Here is a 21207-nt window from a genome sequence, read left to right as displayed (position 1 = left end):
AGGGAGTACTAGTACTCCATGAGCTTCCTGTAGAAGGTGCTGTAACACTGCACTATAGCACTGTTGTCCCATTGCTCATCGATTTGCTCGAGCGGGCACCAGTAATGTCTCCATTGTGAGACTTGTTGTAACTGTTTTTGGCATACTGAGTATGCCACGGGAGCTTGCCAGGCTCTGCCATGCAGGCAGGATACTCTCAGGGCTTTCTGAGAGGGACAGAAGAATCGAACCCAGGTCGACCATGTGCAAGGTAAATGCCCTACTCGCTGTGCTATTGCTCCAGTTCGTAGAGGGTGCTAGAGATGCATTTGTGAGACGGGAGAGACACTTCTCTTCCCAAGTCTTTCTCTCCCCTGATCAGACAGAAACCCTCTTCTTCTATCTGAGAGCCAAATCACTGAAAATTCTTTTTGATCCTAGGAAGCAATAAAAAACAATTCCTTTTATGGACCTGAGCTGAAGATTGAGAAGGGTGACCTCAAGAAGGGCTTCTCTGAGGCAGATAACGTGGTTTCAGGTACAGCTGCACTGCTTTGCTTTGGGATGGTGGGGAGATGCCCTGTCTAGGAGCAAAATGGAAGAGTCTTGAAGCAGGGAAGTGTATTCCTAATAAAAGACCCTGGTTAAAGAGCTGCAGCCTTTTAAGTCTTTGTAGCCCTGTGTCTAAGCTGGGAATAACCTGTGATTCTAGGGGTGGGTGTGGGGATACTGCTGTGCCTCCTCCCACCCCAGCCTTTTCATGACCCTAGGTCGTGGCTCTTCCCCCAAGGCAGGGTTCTAACCCAGCCCTCCAAAGGGCTTTAGGAATTCATTTCCGGAATATCCTCATTATTGTTATTATATAATTCTATTTGTTCGTGGGAGGAGGGCAGTCCTGGTGGTACTCAGGTATAGCAGTGCTCTGGGGCCAGTAAAGCTACCCTGGGAAGTGCTTGGAGAAGGCCTTAATTTTAACTTTCTAATCACGTCTGCTCATTTGTTCTTTACTTCATCAACCTTTTACAAGAATTGCAGAGTCTGATTTGCCCCAGTTGCTGCAGGAAGAGAGCATCATGCCAGGTGCATGACTCAGTTGCTCTGACTTCTACGTTAGGGTTGGGGATGCCCACTTTCACGTGGGTGAGACTGAGAGTCAACCCACTCCTTTTGAGAACCTGGAGCTTACAGGAAGTGGTTGGTTCTCTCCAGGGGTGCGTAGGGAGTATACTCCCTCCATAAGCAGACCTACCCTCTGTGCACCTGGGCTCAATGTGTTGGGGGGCTTATTGTTCCCGCAGGTGAATTGTACATTGGGGGACAGGAGCACTTCTATCTGGAGACACACTGCACCATTGCTGTGCCCAAAGGGGAGGAGGGGGAGATGGAGCTCTTTGTGTCCACGCAGAATACCACGAAGACCCAGGTCAGTATCGGGGCAGACTCCGCGGTCTGATGGAAGCTGTCAGGGTGTACTAAGTGCAGTTTTCTTTTTTGCCTCCAGGGTTTCGTTGCAAAAATGTTGAACGTCCCAGAAAACCGGATTGTGGTCCGCGTGAAGAGAATGGGAGGAGGCTTTGGAGGGAAAGAGACCAGGAGCACCGTGGTTTCCACAGCCGTGGCCCTGGCCGCACATGTGTGAGTTCTCCCTATGGTCTCGGGGCTGCTGAAGAAGGCTATCTCTGCCAGGAAGGCGTTCTGGGTTTCAGAGGGCTGGGCAGATGTTGAGGGTTCCATGGTTTTTAACTGTCTGGTGCCTCCCTCAGGACTGGCCGCCCAGTGCGCTGCATGCTGGACCGGGATGAAGATATGCTGATAACTGGTGGCAGGCATCCCTTCCTGGCTAAATACAAGGTTCTAGACGTTGGGGGGCTGTGCCTGGGCAGGAAGGGCCATCTAACTGGAAACCCAGGGCCAGAGAGCCAAGATCTGGGGCTGTTCTGACTTTTCCTCAGCTACCTGCAGATATTCAAGGATTTCTTGAGAATTAGAGAATTCAGGACAGCAAACAGCATCATAGAGGGGTGTTGGCAGTGGGGCAGGGGAGTGCCAGCAGGTCCCCTTCCAAGGGAGCCATTGCGCAGTCTTCATGATGATCTGATTTGGCAGAGGTCCTGGAGAAGGTCTCTGTCCAATGAGACTCAGAAGAGTGTTTTGTCAGCAGACCTGGGATTGGGCTCTCTGCCTGGTGGTCCAGTGTTCCTGTGCTCACCACCCCCTGTCATCCTCTGAATAATGGCTTATGCATTGCCAGTGAGGCTCCCCAGACCCTTGGGACATGGATTGAAGGGATATGCCCCTGATCCAGTGTACGGTGGATGGGCACTGCCCCAAACCCCTCTGTGGCACTGTCCTTTTCTGGAGGTGTCTGGATGACCAGGCCTTGTGGCCACACCCTCCCCTGCACACACCAGCAGAGTTCACGGCCCCCACGAGGCTCCATCAGCTGGCAGAGCTTCCCTCAGAGCTGCCTTTGTACATCTCCCCTGCAACATTTTCTGACTGTTCTCTGATTTAACTCTGCCAAGGGATTCTGTCTCTCTAGCCCTTTTAGAACTGAAACATAGGGAAGATTTCTCCTATTCTCAGATCTTTTCTTTTTTTTAATACAATCACCATGAGATACAGTTACAAAGCTCTTATGATTGAGTTCCAGTCATATACACCCATCACTCCACCAGTGTACATTTTCCACCACCAATGTCCCCAATGTCCCTCCTGCCACCCCCCCATCCCACTTCACCCTCTGCCTCTATGATAGGCACTTTTGTTCTTTCTCTCTGCTTTAGGGCATTATAGTTTGCAAAATAAATACTGAGAGGCCATCATGTTTGGTCCTTTGTCTACTTTCAGCACACATCTCCAATTCTGAGTGATCCCTCCAACCATCATTGACCTAGTGGTCCTTTTTCTATCCCAACTGTATTCTCCCCCAGCACATGAGGCAGCCTTCCAATAATAAAACAATCCTCCTGGATCTTGTCTTTACTGTCCTTGGGTGCTAGTCTCCTGTTATTTTATATTCCACAAATGAAGGTAGTCATTTTATGTCTGTCCCTCTCTTTCTGACTCATTTCACTTAGCATGATACTCTCTATGTCCATTCACTTATAAGCAAATTTTGCGACTTCATCTTTCCTAACAGCTGCATAGTATTCCACTGTGTAGATGTGCCATAGTTTCTTTAACCAGTCATCTGTTCTCTGCACTCGGGTTATTTCCAGATTCTGACTATTGTGAACAGTCCTGCAATGAACATACAAGTACAGATGTCACTTCTACTTTTTGCACCCCCAGGATATATTCCCAGAAATAATATTACTGGGTCATATGGTAGCTCAATTTCTAGTTTTTTGAGGACTTCTCACATTGTTTTCCAAAACGTCTGGACCAGTCGGAATTCTCATCAATAGTGAATGAGGGTCCCTTTCTCCCCAATCCACACCAAAACTTGTTGTTGTTGTTCTTTTTGATGACTATTCTTATGTCTTATGGATCAGAGAAAGTACCTCGATCATTTGGGGTCCTGGTTTTCTCACTGACGATATGACTAGTGGGCTTCTAGTCACAAGGGGTTACAGAAAGAAAGTGGGGAAAGGAGGTCACTCAGCTCCAACGGAGTAGGACCTATAATCTGCCAGCCAGAAGTTTCAGGGGTGTCCCCAGTAACTCCTGCTTTCTGTTCCTGCCCTGCTCCTGTCTTCTTTCTCCACTGTGCTTTCAACTCCTTCCTCCCTCTAGAACCAGGCACTGGGAGAAGGATGAGGAGAGGGTGTCTAGGGTTGGGAGCCCAGGGTTTGGGTGTCTTTGGGGATGAGTGAACATCTCTTGGATTAACTGCACAGCTCTGGGATCTCCTCAGCTCCCTGCCTGGCAAGGTGGGCTGCAGTTGACTCAGGGGAGAGGGGAGAGAGAACCAGAGGGAGGGACTGGTGAGAAGAGCCTGTGTTTCTGTCAGGTTGGCTTCATGAAGACAGGGAAGATCGTGGCTCTGGAGGTGGAGCACTTCAGCAACGCAGGAAACACCTTGGACCTCTCTCAGAGTGTAAGTGGAGTGCCCCTTCTCTCCCCGGGAACTAGAGGCAAGGGCAGACCCCACCCCATTGTCTGCACTTGCAGACATGCATCATGCCTCACCTTCCCCTGCTGTCCGAGGTTGATTTCTAGCACTGAGACCATTGCAGCAACTCTCTCAGTAGAGATGATCCTTTCTCAAAGAGTGTGTGGAATGATGGATGATTGTAGTTGCTAAGCATGGTGCATAGCAATTCTGTGTGTGTGTGTGTGTGTGTGTGTGTGTGTGTGTGTGTGTAAAATGAGTATATGATAGGCGGAATAGAATAATCTGAAAGCATGCACAACTAAGCAGATGTGATTCAGGGAATTCAGATTTGTCTTATTACACATTTCTGTGATGTTTGAATTTTAGACAATACATTTACTTTTAAAAACAATGGTATTAAAGTACCAGGGCATTCCCTGTTGGCATGTGTAACTTAGTGCTTTTAAAAATATATGAGTTGAGCAAATATGCTTCCAGTCTGAGTTTTCCCACAAATTCTGAGTAAGCAGAGGACCCAGAGAATGGCAGGAAGACGTCATGGGGGCTGGGGAGGCCCTGGTGGGAGGGCCTGGGACCCCTTTGAAACAAACGTGTTATTTGCTCCCTCCAACTTTCTCTGCTTTAGATCATGGAACGTGCCCTATTCCACATGGACAACTGCTATAAAATCCCCAACATCCGGGGCACTGGGAGACTGTGCAAGACCAACCTGCCCTCCAATACTGCGTTCCGGGGCTTTGGGGGTCCTCAGGGAATGCTCATTGCTGAGTACTGGATGAGTGACGTCGCGGTGACCTGCGGGCTGCCTGCTGAGGAAGTGAGTTGAGAATTTGGCAGCACAAGTCAGCAGCAGGACTTAGTCACTTTTCAGAGGACAGGGCCTTCCCATCCTGGTGTCCCCATGGGCATAGAAGAGAGGCAGGCAGGTGCTTTTGAGACACTGAGAGCTGAACTGGAGTTGGGTTCCCTGCACCCTCGGCCCCCAGCCCCCGGATTTCTTGCCCTTGGCAAGTCCTCAGTTTCTGTGTCCTTGGGAAGGTGCGAAGGAAGAACATGTATCAAGAAGGAGACCTGACACACTTCAACCAGAAACTGGAGGGGTTCACCTTGCCCAGGTGCTGGGAGGAGTGCTTGGCCAGCTCGCAGTACCAGGCTCGGCGCAGCGAGGTGGACAAGTTTAACAAGTAAGGCTGGAAAGAAGGACATTATCTTCTGACACTTTGTGGGGGTCCCAGACCACTACTTTCCTGTGGAACTCACACTGTGCAGCTAAGAATGGGATGAGGATTCTGGGTGGGCCACCATCTCCCGATGTAGTGAGACCTGTTTTATAATCTGTAAAGTGGTGTTGGCATCTTTATTGAGTTGCTCATCGATTTGTTCGAGCGAGCACCAGTAACGTCTCTCATTGTGAGACTTATTGTTACTGGTTTTTGGCATATCGAATGCACCACGGGTAGCTTGCCAGGCTCTGCCATGCGGGCACGGTACTCTTGGTAGCTTGCCGGGCTCTCCGAGAGGGGCAGAGGAATCGAACATGGGTCGGCCACGTGAAAGGCGTGACAGCCCTACCGCTGTGCTATCGCTCCAGCCCTCTTTATTGAGTTACCCAGATGAAGCAAGAAGCATTGAGGGGGTACTGGTAAGCTGTCATCCCTTTGGATCCTTCCTAGTTCTACCGGAACACTCTCACCCAATCAGGAAAGGACAGATTGCATTTCAGGTTGGGACCCCCAATCCCACACCCTCACCTCAACCCCAGTGTGGATCCTGCACTCAAGAGCTTTTGTTGACACCACTGGGGAGGGGACACTGCAGTTGAAGACAAGGATTCTAGGCAACTTCACGTCTCTCTCTGAATTTATTAAAGCTGTTGATTGGATAAATGCCTCCTGGGACATAAATAACGTTGAGATGACTCTTTTATCTCTCTAGGGAGAATTGTTGGAAAAAGAGAGGCTTATGCATAATTCCGACCAAGTTTGGGATAAGCTTCACCCTTTCCTTCCTGAATCAGGTAATTGCCTTTTAGGATGTTGTCCCTCTTTCTGGGAGAGACCTTCTTCTCCTTTTGGTGGTCCTGTGGGAGTCAGGTCCTGTGACCTATCACAGGTCAGAGCTGACCAGAGCAGCTCTCTGTTGTGAAATCAAAGCTGAATATGCCCAACCCCATTGGTCCAGTGTGTCATGGACAGTTAAAGCAACATGAATCTTGGAGGACTGGGGTCTCCTAGTGCTTGCTGACCTACCCCTTCACCCGCGGTGGCCAAAGCTATTTGACTTTCCTCTCAGGCTGGGGGAACAGAGAGAAATAGTAAAAGAAAAATTTGCTGCCAATGGGCTGTCTCATTACATCACAACATTAAGTTGCCCCAGGCCTCACCCTGTTTATGTCTGTGCCCTTTTCCCACAGGCTGGAGCCCTGGTGCACGTGTACACGGATGGTTCTGTGTTGCTGACACACGGGGGCACGGAGATGGGCCAAGGCCTGCACACCAAGATGGTCCAGGTGAGTTGCCTGGGGCTAAGTGTCCTCCTGCCTCATGGAGCCTGTGTGAGGGAAGTACTGTGAGGCAGGCACTGGAATATGCTAGAAGGTGAAGCAAGCTGAGGCTTGGGCTCTGGCTCTGCTGTTTGTTATTATGACTTTGGACACATAATTTCTTCCTGGTCATGGTGTCTTCATCAGTGTAGTGGGGTTGACTAGATTACTCTTCTTTTTCTTCTTTTTTTTTTTTTTGGCTTTTTGGGTAACACCCAGAAGTGCTCAGGGGTTATTCCTGGCTCTGCACTCAGGAATCACTCCTGGTGGTGCTCAGGAGACCATATGGGATGCTGGGGGTCAAACCCGGGTTGGTCACGTGTGGGGCAAACTCCCTACCTGCTATACTATCATTCCGGCCCCTGACCAGGTGACCCTTAAGGTGAAGATGGATGTGCTCAGAGATGGTTTGAGGTAGGCATGTCACCTGGTAAAAGGAGCTCATTTTCCATGAGGTGGTGCTGGCACCAGGGCTCTAGGGTCTGTTATGACCCCTTCCTACATCCTTGTCACTCCCTGTCCCCCTTCTCTCTGGGAACCACCACAGTTTCCATAGTCTGAAACTATTTTCATTGTGTTTTGCTACTTTGTTTTGGTTATTTATAGCCCACATAGGAGTAAACTCATTTGGTAGTTCACTTTCTTCCTTGTTTCACTATTTAAAATCACCTGTCACATTTTAAATCATGTGATTTGTTATTGTTATTTAAAATCATCCTGCCACCTAAGGCAGGGTCCCACCTTTTAGCAAACAGTATGTAATATTCTAGGTAATATTGTATGGAGAATATGCACTTTGCTTCTCTATACACACTCCATCACTGGTGGGCATTGAGGTTGAGTTCATGTTCAAATTGTTCATGTTCTCCAGCTAAATGCCCCTGTTGACTTTTATAGGTGCTTTTAGTCACTATTAGGTTCATGAATTTTTAAAATCCAACTAAATTACTCTATAAAGCATTGTTTCATGCTCACGCAGATGTGAGGACTTGTCAGCCTTCAAGGATTACAGTTTGCATGCTTAATTTTGTGCTTCGAACTGTAACCATGACTTTTTTCTTGGGGAGAAGGCAACCAAGCCCCAGGAGAACCCTTTCCTTGGAAGATGATCTTGTTTCTTTGCACAGGTGGCCAGCAAAGCTCTGAAAATACCCACCTCTCTGATCTACATCAGCGAGACCAGCACAAACACAGTGCCTAACACCTCTCCCACCGCAGCCTCTGTCAGCACCGACATCAATGGACAAGCTGTCTATGTAAGGAGTCTTGGGGTAGCCACGAGAATCCCTGGGCTAGGAGGCTGAAAGGGCTAGTCGTCTGCTCCTGAAAAGTGGCCTTGTCTTTCACTCTTGTGTTTCGGGGAATTCTGGATCCTTCAAAGACCAAGCTAAGAGGCAATCCTGAACCCTTTGGTTTTATCAAAGCCCATAAGAAGGGGAGATGCTAGAGGGAGTGAGGCAAGTGATCCAGAGAAGACACCTTTGGTACTAGAACCAGTCACAAGACAGTGAAATAGAAATGAAATCCAGTTCTAGGGTCAATCAGGACATACTCTTTTGCTTCTCCTCCCATGCGGGGTACCTCAAACCATGGGCTCTGAGGGTAGAGGATGTTTCTGTGGAAACCCATCAAACATTTCATCCTGTCTACTGGTTCATGGCATCAGGAACTACTTCTAATCAAAGTCTAATGGTGCTTTTTGGTGGGTCTGGGGCCTTTGCTTGTGAGCTGGGCCGTCACTTAGAGAAGTCAAGGCTGTTTAATTGGCTTTCTGAGCAGAGCAGTACCAAGTAGCCTGGTGGAAACCCTGAGGTGCTTTGGTCTGGGGATATAGGGGGCTGCTTTGGACTGGGGATTGAAGGGGCTGAAGTGTCTGGTGTGTGCTTGTAGGCAGCATGTCAGACCATTCTCCAGAGGCTAGAGCCCTTCAAGAAAAAGAACCCCAAAGGCTCCTGGAAAGACTGGGTAAGTCTGATCACATACACGTCCCTTTGGTGAGGGAGGGAGAATCAGAGTATGGCCTCCACTCAGCCCTGAGTACTAGTACGAGCCCATGTACTAGTCACACCAGCAAAGAGAAATCCTCAGGGAAAACACGTAATTCCCGGGGTAGATCCTCAACCTTCATTGATGTACTTCAGAGTTGAGGAGAGTCTGGAGGAAGTGTTGTGGCCTTTGACAGATCTGTGGGAACTAGAGATTGGGCTTCTCTGAGCCCGAGGAGAAGGAGTGGGAGCAACAGTTGGATAGGTCTCACTGTGAAGTCTTGTTTCACGCAGGTCTCAAAATCCCACTTAATCTGATGAGGCTTCCTTCACTTCTTTCTCTCCCATGTCCCTTTCCTTATCCAGCACTGGAATCTGGGCACACTGAGGTTCTCTCTGGGAGATAGTGGGGATGAGATACTAGTCACAAACTCAGGTCATTGTGTGATTGAAGGAGCAACAAGTCCTCCTGACATGCATCAGCCCAGTTCTTTGTGTGTTACCAAATCCAAGTTTGGGTTCTCTTTGCTTGAAGGTCAATACTCAAGAGGCAAGAGTTGATATGAGAAACAAAAGTTTATTCAGGGCCCAGCAATGTGAGAAGATGGTGGACTCATGTCTACCCCCAACCTATCCCCTCCCTCAATTGTACTTTAAGTTCAGGGATAGAGATTTATACGATGGCTGATTGGGATAATAGCTTAGAAGAAATAAATGGCTGCAGGCTGAGAAAGAGAAGTTCTGTCCTGAGTGTTCAGACTGCATCAGTGGTTCATGGCTCCTTGGAGGAGGATGCTCTGTTCCTTGTGACATGGCCAGGCCATCCTCCAGGGCCTGCACCATCACCTGGCAGAGTCCTCCCAGAAGGCCTGCTCTTGGCTTTTCTCCAAGGAAGGGAGGAATCCTTGGTCACGGTGAACCTCAGCAACGTCCTCAGAGGTTTGCTGTTTGCTCTTTCCCCCATCCCAATCCCAAACTGGACATGGTTCAATATCAAACACTCAGAGTATGAGAGAATCTCTTGGGATTGAGAGATAGGGAAATGATCAAAGGGTTATAGTAAATGCACATGTGAGGAATAAACTGAAGTCTCTAATGCCCACTCACTTAGATGAGTTCTGAGTCAACACCCACCTGGTGGAGGGGTGAAGAGGGAAGAGAAAGGGTGGGAGTGGATTACTACTTAAAAGTTGAATAGATTCCCTGTGAGGGGGAGAATGAGCTCATGAAAACTCCATGTCACAGAGTTTCTAGCTATCACACTTACCCCTTGCTTATGACTGTCTCCTTTCCTAGGTTTTAGATGCCTACCAGAATGCCGTGAGCTTGTCTGCTACTGGGTTTTACAAGTGAGTGTGTTGCCAACATCTATCTTGTACTCTATGGTCCTCTAATCTTCCAGTGTCCCACTCTGAATTCTGCCAGTCTGAAGGCAACAGGAGGGAACAGTTCCACCCACACACTTACGTTATCTCTCCCAATGGACTGCCACTTATCATTTAAAAGATACTTGAAAAAACAGGATTGCTCCACTAGTTCTAAGGACCATGGGATGCTCCACTAGTTCTGCTCCTTTTGTTCCATGGAACAGAAGCAAAATTTGACATATCTAAAGACTTGCCTTCTGGTTCTGGTCTTAAAGTTTAACATTTCACTTGGGAAAATTAAGGGCTCTCTCTGAATCTGCTTTCCTACTTACAACAGAAAAAGAAAATTATCAGCCATTTATATTGATATTTGAGGTTCCAATTTCTTAGTTACCCAGCTGTGTTACTTTGCACTACTAGAGTCTTTCTATCCAAAGGACTTAGGGCTCAAGGTCTTATTATTGAACAGAATTTATAGTGAGATTTACAAAACTGACTTTTCTATAATTTGAAAGTCCAGTAGCAGTAGGGAGAGTTGGGGGTCCCATTCATCTGCTTTATAAGCCACAAGGTATTGGTTGATTATCCACAGGAATCTTTAGCTATCTCTGGGAAATGACGTCAGAGCCAATCATCTGCAGATTGATGAGGGTGGAAAATGGCTCAGTTTGGTTTACAAAGTTTTGTGTGATTATATGAAGCTATGCAACTGTATTTGTTGGGGCAAAACCCATGAGTTGCCAATGTCCCACAGGCTATGAAAGGTATTTGAGTTACACAATCGCAAATGAGTACAAATTTTCTCAGAAGGTTCTGTGGGGTTCTGTCAGGGAAAATTGAAAGGCAAATGAGGCCAGAGACCAAAGAGCTGGAGAGATACTATGTTGGTTAAGACACTGAGCAATAAAATCTTTAGTGTTTCAAGATTTTGGAGGGAGAACCTCTTGTGAGGGGCCTGAAGGAAGTGTTCATCATAATAGTAGCATAACATTTTCCCTTTTCTCCCCAGAACACCCAACCTGGGCTACAGCTTTGAGACTAACTCCGGAAATCCCTTCCACTACTTCAGCTATGGGGTGGCTTGCTCTGAAGTAGAGATTGACTGCCTGACAGGGGATCATAAGGTAAGACGCTCGCACAACTTACCTCTCAGGGGGAAGAAGAAAAGAGAAACAGCTATATTGAAATACCAATAGCTGGTTGACACAGAGTTTCTGGTGGGGAAAATAGTGTCTTGAACTATGGTACATCTACACAATAGAAATACTATGTAGCATTTGGGAAAAATGAAATCATGAAATTCACTTATAAGTGGATGGACATAGAATCATGGTGAGTGAAATGAGTCAGAAGGAGAAGGACAGACATAGAATGATTGCACTTATTTGTGGAATATAAAACAAAAACGTAATATAAGACTAATACCCAAGGATAGTAGAGACAAGGGCCAGAAGAATTAGTCCATGGTTGGAAGCCTGCTTCAAATGCTGGGGAGGAGGCAGGTGGGATAGAGAAGGGACCACTATGATAAAGATAGTTGGAAATGATCACTCTGGGTAGGAACTGTGTGCTGAAAGTAGGTAAAGGAACAAACATGATAACCGCTCAGTATCTGTGCTGCAGACCATAGTGCCCAGAAGGGGCGGGGGGAAGAGGGAGAGAGAGACAGACAGACAGGACAGGAAAGAAGGAAATGAAAGAAGTTCCTGCTGTAGAGCCATAGAAGCAGGCTGGGGGACAGGGTGTGGTAGGAGGGAAACTGGGGACATTAGTGGTTAGAAATGGACACTGGTGGAGGGATGTGTGTTGGATCACTGTATGAATGAAACCCGATCATGAACAGCTTTAACTGTGTATCTCATGGTGACTCAATTAAGAAAGAAAAAAAATAGTGTTTTATATTAGGGCTCTGCCAACTTCCTAACAAGAATAGAGAGACACTCTTCAAGCTTTCTGGACCACAGAGACTCTAACTCCATGACTCAGCTCAGCCCTCTTAGTAGGGGGAATAAAAACCACAGAGACCAGAGACTGAGCATGAGGTATATGTTGGCTGCAAGTCAATTTCATATCATGTTCACATCACCACATACTCCTCCTCTGGTTTTTCTCCAGTCATTAAAGAAAATTTGTAAGACCCATCATGAGCTCATGGGCAAGGGCAAGACAAATGCCCTCCCGTCTGTAGTATCTCTGTCCCCAGCTCCAGATGTTTAGAACGCAAACCTCCGCAGTGACCATGGCAGTGGGGACAGCAGAGCACCCCCTCCTGATCGGGCACTAGGGAGTCTCAAGCCCCAAGATCTAGCTGCCACCCCACACCCTTCTCGCCTCTCAAAGATGCTTATGCCTTTGACCCCCTTAGAACCTTCGCACAGACATTGTGATGGACGTGGGCTCCAGCCTGAACCCTGCCATCGACATTGGACAGGTAAGGCTCTCGGGGCTCAAGGCGGTGCGGATTGTAGGATAACACTGGTTTGTCCTTTCTGCCTTGCCACAGGGAGCTTAGCTTTATTGTGTTACTCCCATCACAGTGCTCCCATTCCTCTGTGTTTATTTGTAACCTCTTTCTTTGTGTTCTGCTTCCCCAACTGGTCAATCACCTTTGTCTCCTAGGCATACTCTGTTAGCTTGTAAACATTGCTTTTCTCTTCTCCTTAAGTCTTTTGCATAGTTAATTCAGAGCAGTGTCCTTTTTTGTATAGACACAGGAAGACATTTAATGATATGATTTTTTTTTTAATTTGGGAGTTAATTGACTCTGAATAATATTCACCCCTGGGCATGTTTTCTTGACTTAAGCCTCAGTTTCCCTCACTTCCTAGCACCCCAGAAGCAGGGTCATAATGAGGGACTGGATGGACCCAGGGCAAGCTGTGAGCTACCCTGGCATCGAAATGGGCCAGGCCAAAGCATTATGATTAATACTAAACTACAAGTAAAGAGCATGGTCATGGACAAATTCTGTCATGATCCAAAAACAGCTGGAATAGGGTTAGGAAAGATTGATTTGGCCTGAGCACTGTAGTCTGAGATCTATAGTGAGATGCCCCCAGGAGAGTCACCCTTCAAGTGTAATGCATCTCTTACTGTGTCCATACAAAATAACGAATATTAAGAAGTAGAATTAAGATGTTAATTAAGTTATTGGACTAAGGAGAGGAGAAACACCCCCAAGTGGTGTTTTGAGCGGAAGAAGGGCTTTCATATGTTGATTGTGCTACTGTTTGGGTATGGTGATTACCCCCAGTGTGGAAAGTGGGAGAGAGATGAGAGAGAGACAGAGAGAGACAGAGACAGAGAGAGAGAGCGTCCTGGGTGGGGAAGTGGCCTGAGACCACTGAATGCAGGCAGCAAGAGAGAGAGCCATGGGATTTCCTAGCACCTGGTGATTATACAGTGGATAACCCTGACACAGCTGCCCCAGGCCCCCTAGGGCCACCAGTCAGATTCAATGTGGATTTTCAGTGGGGCCTGGTATCAGACATGCCTCCCTGAGAGTGGGATGTAGGTAAGTGAGGCTCCATCTGCCTCTCCGGGCGGAAGACAAGTGTTTGAAAACTGACTTGTAAAGGGCACTTGTTGGAATATTTCCCCTTTTCCAGCTGCCTTCTGGAGTTTTGTTACAGAAACCTTTTGACACAGAAACCTAGCTGATCTTTGACCCGGATCTAAGGTGCTAGCCAGAATTGATTTGACTTTGTAGATTTCAGGCTCTGGCCCAGCCTAGTCTTTGGAATGTAAATTTCAGGTGCTGTCTAGTTTGTAATTGACATGTAGATTTCTTGCTGCAGCCCAGCCTGGTCTTTGGGATGTAAATCCGAGTGCTTTCAGCCCAATGGAGGCTTCGGCTTCCATTTTGGTTTTGTATCTTCTTTGGGGGGGGGGCCTAGATTAAGGGCCTGCAGATACAAGAGAATTATGTTGCCCCAATGTTCTTCCTGTAAGATCTTTTGGTGCCTTTGGTGACGTCAATGAATTGCGCCCTGTGGAAGGGCCATGATCAATAAAAGGGGTTCGGAGAGAAGGTGAGGGGTGGAAAGTGTATAGGGGCGGAAAAGTGTAGAGAGGACGGAGAGTGTATAGAGAGAAGATTGGAATAAACTGCAAGTGAGACCAACCATCATGGCTCCGGTCCTTCCTTCGCCTGTCACATCTTCGCCATCAACCTCCCCGGGGTGGGGGAAGTGGCTGGAGGCTACCGAACTCGGGTGGCGGGAGAGACAGCTGCTGCCCTAGGCCCTGTGCCTGGCTCGGTGCGGTGAGGCGTCCCTCCCTCGCCCGCGCCTTTTCTTTTTATTTTTATACAGGCACTCAGACTTCCCAGAATAAGGTGATGAGCAGGAGACATCAGGGGTGAACGTGCCCACACAATATGTACACGCCCACATATTCTACCCCCACAGTGGCACATGTGTACAACACATGTGCCCATGATCACACAAGCATACAGAAATGCACACATGAACAGCAACGCACATAGGCACAACCACACACATTGCAGGGCACATGTGCGTGCATCTGTCCACATATGCACAAACATGTGTGGCACATGTGGGCACACAGTGGGAAGGCACACAGAGTGAAAGATGGCTGAGTCTGGATCACTGTCCAGCAGTGGGGCCTCAGGTCACACGCTTCATCCCATAATTCCTCTCTCACCTGGGGGGGCAGCTACTGCACTTTTGGAGTAAATGCTCCCTGGAGTAGGGGTGAGAGAGGGGAGTGGGGGGCAAAAGACACAGCAGGCGTGAAGGGATGAGTCTAATGGAAATAGGAGTGTATTTGGTCCAGCAAAGAGGGAGGTTTTGTGAAGCTGGGCAGGGGGTAGCATCTGGCAGAAAGGGAGCCATTGAATAGACTTTTGGGGGGCTCCAGGCTGGGCAGGAGCGGGGGGCACAGAGGTGACCAGTGCGAGGGCTTCCCTGAATGCGTGCCTTCTCCCGGTTCTGAGCAGGGAGACTGGCAGAGGGGCATGGTAACCCTGGGGCTGGCAGTCCCTGAAAAGTGGGCTCTGCCACCGTGGGGAGGGGACCCTGCCTCTCAAAGGGAGGCCTGCAGGGAGGTAAAGGCTCGGACTCCCCCTCCATGCTGGCCCTCCTCTTTCGTGGGGCCGTTCAGAAGTGTCTGGCCCCCCTCAGCACACAGGCAGGCACTCAGTCTCTCTCCTCCACCTGGGGTCGCCGAGGCAACATGGTAGGAGCAGTTCCCACGGCCCAGCTAAGGTGCGGTCACCGCACAGCCCCCCTGCTTGGCTGGTGCGCCTGGCACTGACTCCCACCCAGTGGCTTCATGTCTCTGTTCTGGAGGGCAAGGGGAGAAGGGGCTATTTCCAGCGGCTCTCCGTGGGAAAGGAGGGCAGGGCAAGCAGGATGTCTCTGTGTCCCGCAGGTGGAGGGGGCGTTTGTCCAGGGCCTTGGCCTCTTCACCCTGGAGGAGCTGCACTACTCCCCGGAAGGGTCCCTGCACACCCGTGGCCCCGGCACCTACAAGATCCCTGCCTTTGGCAGCATCCCCACGGAGTTCCGGGTGTCCCTGCTCCGGGACTGCCCCAACAAGAAGGCCATCTATGCCTCCAAGGTACCGTCCCTCACCGGGTCCATGCTCTGCACGAGGGAGGCCAGGCTGATGCTGAGGGGACTGACTAGTGGCAATGGGGCCTTTAGGGGTGCACCTGGAAGAGAGGAGCGGGTTGTCCAGCCAGGAGCTGGTGACTGGACTGAGGATGACACTCCCCCCGCCCCCTCCGTGAGGTCGAGCCTGCTCTCCGGGGGTGCTTTCAGAGGCGCCCCTTACTCTGTCCTGATTAGTCACATCCCGACCATCTCTGGGTCCCCAGGGTTGCCCGGTCCTAGAGACGGGCCCCTGGTCCCGAGAGTCGGCATCACCGAGGACCGGCAGCCTCTGGGCACCTGCTGTCATCCCTTCCACACCACAGCTTAGGGCTGGGTGAGCCTGAAATCATGCCCGGGAATCAGGGCCCAGAGGAAATGCGGGTGCTGGGGTGCACCTCCAAGGAGCCGGGGTTGAGTGGGTTCCGGACAGGGTCCTGCCTCACTGCCATCCTGAGTTAGTGGGTCTCTCATCTACGCTCTGGGCGATCTAACGAGTTTCAGCCGAAAGCGTTCCCCCCCCCCCCCCCCCCCGTAGGTCTCGGCAGACGGTCCTGCGTGGCGCTGAGGCTCGTGAATGCGGGAGTGGCAGGTGCCTCTGTGCTTAGAACCGGGAAGAACTGGTTCAGCTCATGTCAGAAGTCTTTGTCCCCCAAATCCCACCGTTGAATTGAACTGTTAATATTATTTAATATGAACTTGCAAGCCCCCTACCGGAAAGACGTGACCAGAAAAAAAGTTGCACTGTGAAACCCCAAAAAGTCAAATGACAATATAGAAACCCTTTCCCTGAAACAGAGAGGTCAGAAACGAGCTACACCTTCTGAAGTTACAGCACTTTCTGCTACCGGCCTGAAAAGTGAATTCATACCTGACATGTCCAAACAGAGGGTCATTAAGAGGAGAGACTGAGAAAAAAAAAATATTTGCCTGAGCTTGGTATTTAATTAATTAATTCATTTATTTTGGTTTCTGGACCACACCCAGCTGTGCTCAGGGCTTGCTCCTGGCTCTGTGCTCAGGGATCACTCCTGGCAGGGCCTGGGGAAGCCATATGGGGTGCCAAGCAGGTGGCCTACCCTCTGCTCTCTCCCCGGCCCTGAGCGTGGTATTTTAGTAAACGAGACCCAACCTCTTTCAGACTTCTTTGAATAAAAATTGGGTCTTACCTCTGCAGACTCGGTTGGTGCCTCTCGGAGGGGAGCTGAGCACAGTTGCCCCCTCTGTGTTTATGTTATAAGGCGGCATACAGAGGGAGCCACAATATAAGACAGATTTATGCTATAGTACAGCCCAATAGAACCATATATTTTCAGTCAATAGAACTGTGATCTGAGGTGCTGAGAGGATGTAGGGAGGAAGGGATCTTGGGATAGTGGTGGAGAGATCCTGATTCTCTGGTGAATATAAACCAGTACTATTGGTAATATTGCAAATATATATATATATACATATATATATAAATAAAACAGTGATAGAGAATCTTGGGCTTTTTGGTTTTTGGCTTTCTGGGTCACACCCAGCGATGCTCAGGGGTTTCGGGTACTGGGTTACGCCTGGCACTGCACTCAGGAATTAGTCTTGGTGGTACTCGGGGACTATATGGGATGCCAGGAATCAAACCTGGGTTGGAATCTTTGGCATTTCGATGGTGGTGAGGGTGCCGTTGGTTTGCACATCAAAACGATAAATGCTGACACTATTGTAACCATATTACCACAACTACAATCACATTTATTTATTTATTTATTTATTTATTTGGACTGGAGCGATAGCACAGCAGGTAGGGCTTTTGCCTTGCACGCAGCCGACCTGGGTTTGATTCCTCCATCCCTCTAAGAGAGCCCAACAAGCTACCGAAAGTATCCCGCCCTAATGGCAGAGCCTGGCAAGCTACCTGTGGCGTATTCGATATGCCAAAAACAGTAACAACAAGTCTCACAATGGTGACGTTACTGGTGCCCGCTTGAACAAATCAATGAGCAATGGGATGACAGTGGCAGTGACTGATTTTTGTGACAGCTGGTGGTGCTCAGAGCTTATTCCTGGGTCTACATTCAGGGATCACCCTGGTACACTTGGGTGACTATATGGGGTATGGGGACTTGAACCCAGGTCAGCCACGAGGCAAGCACCCTACCTGCTGAACTATTGCTCTGGCCCTTTTGTTTAGTTCTTGAGTTTAAAAGGAAAAAACGAGTTAAAGGAGGTTGGGTCATTTACTTGATTCTTGCCGGCGGGAGTGTCCCATGCCTCACCCTGTCCTTCGCTGTCCCTTCAGGCTGTTGGGGAGCCGCCCCTCTTCCTGGCTTCGTCCATCTTCTTCGCCATCAAGGACGCCATCCGCGCGGCCCGAGCTCAGCACATGGACTGTCACGCCAGTGAGCTTTTCCAGCTTGACAGCCCTGCCACGCCAGAGAAAATTCGGAATGCCTGCAAGGACAAGTTCACGGACCTGGTAGCGTCTTTGTCTTCTGTTCTGGGTGGCCCAAGGGTGGGGCCCGGGGCCCGGGGAAGCAGGGCGCAGGGTTCACTGCTGCAGGAGTCTTTGGGGCTGGGTTCCCTGGGAGCCTGTGGGCAGTGTTCCCAGCCCCTCTTGTTCTACGTGTAGTTACTCTCCCTCGTCTACAGGAGAGTAAGCAGAGCCTGCCCGAACTCGGAGGCCCCCGAGCACGGAGGGCCGATGGCTGTGCTGGATCCAATATTCGATGGATGAAACTCCAGCAGAGCCTAATCGTGGGTGTCCTGTGCTGGCATTCTGGGACTTTGCTCTGTAGGAGAAACGGTGTGAGGGGACAGGGAAAGGACAGGGGAGCAGCAGGAGAGAGCTGATGGGGGCCGGTGCGACGACTGTGATTGCCCTAGGGCTTCTCAGCTGACTATTCTGGTTCCAGAAGACCCTTGTGGTGCTGGGAGTGGACAGCCCCAGCCAAGATAAGAACCTGCCCAGATAGACATCTCTGTCCCTGCTGGGACGTCCTCTCTCATCAGCCTCACAAGTTGGGCACTTCATGCACACAGGATCCCAGCTGCCTTTTGCAACAGACAGCTCAGCTGAGCCGGTAGAGCAGGTCTTTTCTGGGCCAAGCTGGGTCTCTTGACACTCCTGGGTGTTGATAGGAACCTGGGAGACCTTTCAGAGTTAGAGGCCAAGTGAGTGTTTCAGGGATAGGGAGGTTTACGCTCCTCCCCCCTCAGGAACCTCGAGGCAAATGAATGTGCCATCCAGACCCCAGGCCCTGAGACGGGAACAAACAGGTCTCCGCTGTAGGGCTGTCCACCAGGTGAGCTTTGGGTTGAGAATCCAAAGTGGTGCAGTTCTGAACGCCTCCTGCACTGCCTGCTGACAGTTACCGAAACCCCATTCTGAGTGGAGGCTGTCACCTGACTCGGGGGAGCTTGTTCAGCTGACTCTGCAAACTGAAGATGATCTTATGCACTACCTGCTGCTCTACCCACAGACCCGGGATCCAAAGCAAGAAGATTATTTTATTCAATTGGTGTTTGGGCCATGGTGGTGCTCAGGGATCACTCCTGATAGTGCTCAGAGGACCAAAGGCAGTGCAGGGGATTGAACTGGGGTCTGCCATGTGCAAGGCAAGTGCCTTGACCCCTGTGTTATCTGTTCAGCTCAGAAGTCGGGGTTTAATCTGAGCCCCTTTGCTACATTACCACACACACCAGGCACTTAGACTCCCCTCAGTGGGCGTGCTGGAGCTGCGGGGTCTCCAAATATGTTGGGCTTTGCAAGGCTGCAAGGGCTCCCAGAGAAGGACCATGACCGTGGTGATCCCCAGATCCTGCCTGAGCTACATAGAAAAGAGCCCCATGCTACCCCGGGAGCATGCCTCCTGGGTGGAGGTGGCTCCAGCTGAGAGGGTGCTGGGGAGAACCCAGAGTGAACTATCTGTTGTTCCTTCCTAGTGCATCACCGCGGTGTCAGAAAACCACCAGCCCTGGTCTCGGAGGGTCTGAAGAGGCAGCTCCTGATGGAACTACTGGTGCCTTCCTGGGGTGTTGGCTGCACAGAGCATCTGCTGGGAGAGGAACATGCATCAGCAGCGGATGATGGCACTGTGACCCCTCAGGATGAACTGGGAAGAACACTGCATGCATTGGGGATGATGATTGATAATATGATTTGCAAACACGATGATAAGCAAATTCCAACGGGTAGGCCCGAGTGGCTAACGTGCAGACAGAGGTCCAATTCGTGCCTATATTAATCAAGTATCTGAAGTTGATTTAGGAAGTGCTGCGCAGACAGCTTGAGTAATTCCATGTACTTGTCCTTCAAAGAAGATTCCTGCAGTTCTCCAGAACCTGCCACCACAGTCTCAATCTATGCACCTTCCCTAGAGTATCTTCCCCTCTAACTCACTCACCCCTGGCCTACATTTGTACTGTCAAGGGCATGGATGGGTCGTCTGGGGGAGTGGGGAGAGTCAACCCTCCAGCCACCTTTGCATCTTTGGAGAGAATAAAGAATGAAACAAATCAAGTTGATAGGAGTCTATTTTGTTAACTGTGTAAAGTAAGTTTCTCTACCACCTAAGCCAACCAGCCTCATTGTACTAGATTTTTTCCTCTCTCCACCTGATGCACTTAAAAAAATTGATGTTAAAACCTTCATTTGGAGGCAGAGTCATCTCCATCTAGAACAGTCTCAGGCAGAGAAGAAAGAGCTGGGGTTTCACTCCAGCTACATCGCTAACTATCCATGTGACTTTAAATGGCTTTCTCTACCCTATACTTTATCATAAGATGAGAGGGTTGAGCTGGAACAGTCTCTTACTCCTTTTCTGGCTGTATCTAACTGAAAACGCCGGCTATATAAAAGATCTGTAGTTCTCAAGAATGCATCTCTCTTCTTGGCTGTGCTAACTGGGCTTCATGAACTCTGCTCAGTTCTCAGTTCTCAGGGTTGGTGCAGACAACAGGAGAATGCCTGGGCCCTTGGCCCCCACGTTTCTTCAGCCCATGATTTTTCCAAACCTAAAACCAGACATAGATAACTGCATTTCAGTAGATGTCAAAGATCTCTGAAAGCAGAGCAGATTTTGTAGAAGTCATAAGAGGAAATCCTGAGAAAGTCTCTGATTGGCACGTATTCAACTGAGGGTTCCCTTTCACAAACTATTTGACCTTAATTGACCTTTAGGTCCTTTTGGCTTTTCTTGGTTGATTCATCCTCCATAATTTATAGATCTGTAATTTTCTGCTTTATTTCAACACATACCTCCTCCTTCTCTCCATCCCTTCTTTCCCTTCCAACCTCCCTTCCTCTCTCTCTCCCTCCTTCCCTCCCTCCCTCCCTCCCTCCCTCCCTCCCTCCCTCCCTCCCTCCCTCCCTCCTTCCTTCCTTCCTTCCTTCCTTCCTTCCTTCCTTCCTTCCTTCCTTCCTTCCTTCCTTCCTTCCTTCCTTCCTTCCTTCCCTTTTTTCATTTTTTCCTTCTGTCTCTTTTTTTGGTTTTTGGACCATGAGATGCTCAGGGATTACTTCTGGCTGTGCACTCAGGAATTACTCCTGGTAGGCTGAGGGACCATATGGGATGCCTGGGATCAAACACATATTGACTGGGTGCAAGGCAAGAGACCTACCTTTTGTATACCACTCCTGGAAATATATCCCAGAAAGGCAAAAGGTATAGTAGAAGTG

The 21207-nt window shown here is 49.4% G+C and overlaps 1 protein-coding gene across 1 annotated transcript in view; it reads left to right on the top strand.

Annotated features, from left to right (window-relative positions):
• XDH (xanthine dehydrogenase) overlaps positions 1–21207 on the top strand; it is a 171660-nt gene that overhangs the window by 47434 nt on the left and 103019 nt on the right. The window contains exons 20-36 of the mRNA XM_055121366.1: positions 421–517; positions 1278–1402; positions 1481–1614; positions 1743–1830; positions 3935–4021; positions 4665–4856; positions 5078–5223; positions 5975–6056; positions 6453–6548; positions 7709–7837; positions 8472–8546; positions 9863–9915; positions 10943–11057; positions 12299–12364; positions 15328–15516; positions 17830–18006; positions 19473–19517. Coding sequence (XP_054977341.1) covers positions 421–517; positions 1278–1402; positions 1481–1614; positions 1743–1830; positions 3935–4021; positions 4665–4856; positions 5078–5223; positions 5975–6056; positions 6453–6548; positions 7709–7837; positions 8472–8546; positions 9863–9915; positions 10943–11057; positions 12299–12364; positions 15328–15516; positions 17830–18006; positions 19473–19517 — 1896 coding nt within the window. The remainder of the gene's footprint in view (positions 1–420; positions 518–1277; positions 1403–1480; positions 1615–1742; positions 1831–3934; positions 4022–4664; positions 4857–5077; positions 5224–5974; positions 6057–6452; positions 6549–7708; positions 7838–8471; positions 8547–9862; positions 9916–10942; positions 11058–12298; positions 12365–15327; positions 15517–17829; positions 18007–19472; positions 19518–21207) is intronic.

The sequence above is a fragment of the Sorex araneus genome, chromosome X (assembly GCF_027595985.1).
Source record: "Sorex araneus isolate mSorAra2 chromosome X, mSorAra2.pri, whole genome shotgun sequence".
Classification (NCBI taxonomy): domain Eukaryota; kingdom Metazoa; phylum Chordata; class Mammalia; order Eulipotyphla; family Soricidae; genus Sorex; species Sorex araneus.
Note: the sequence above shows the minus strand (reverse complement) of the source record. Positions and strands in the feature narration are given on the sequence as shown.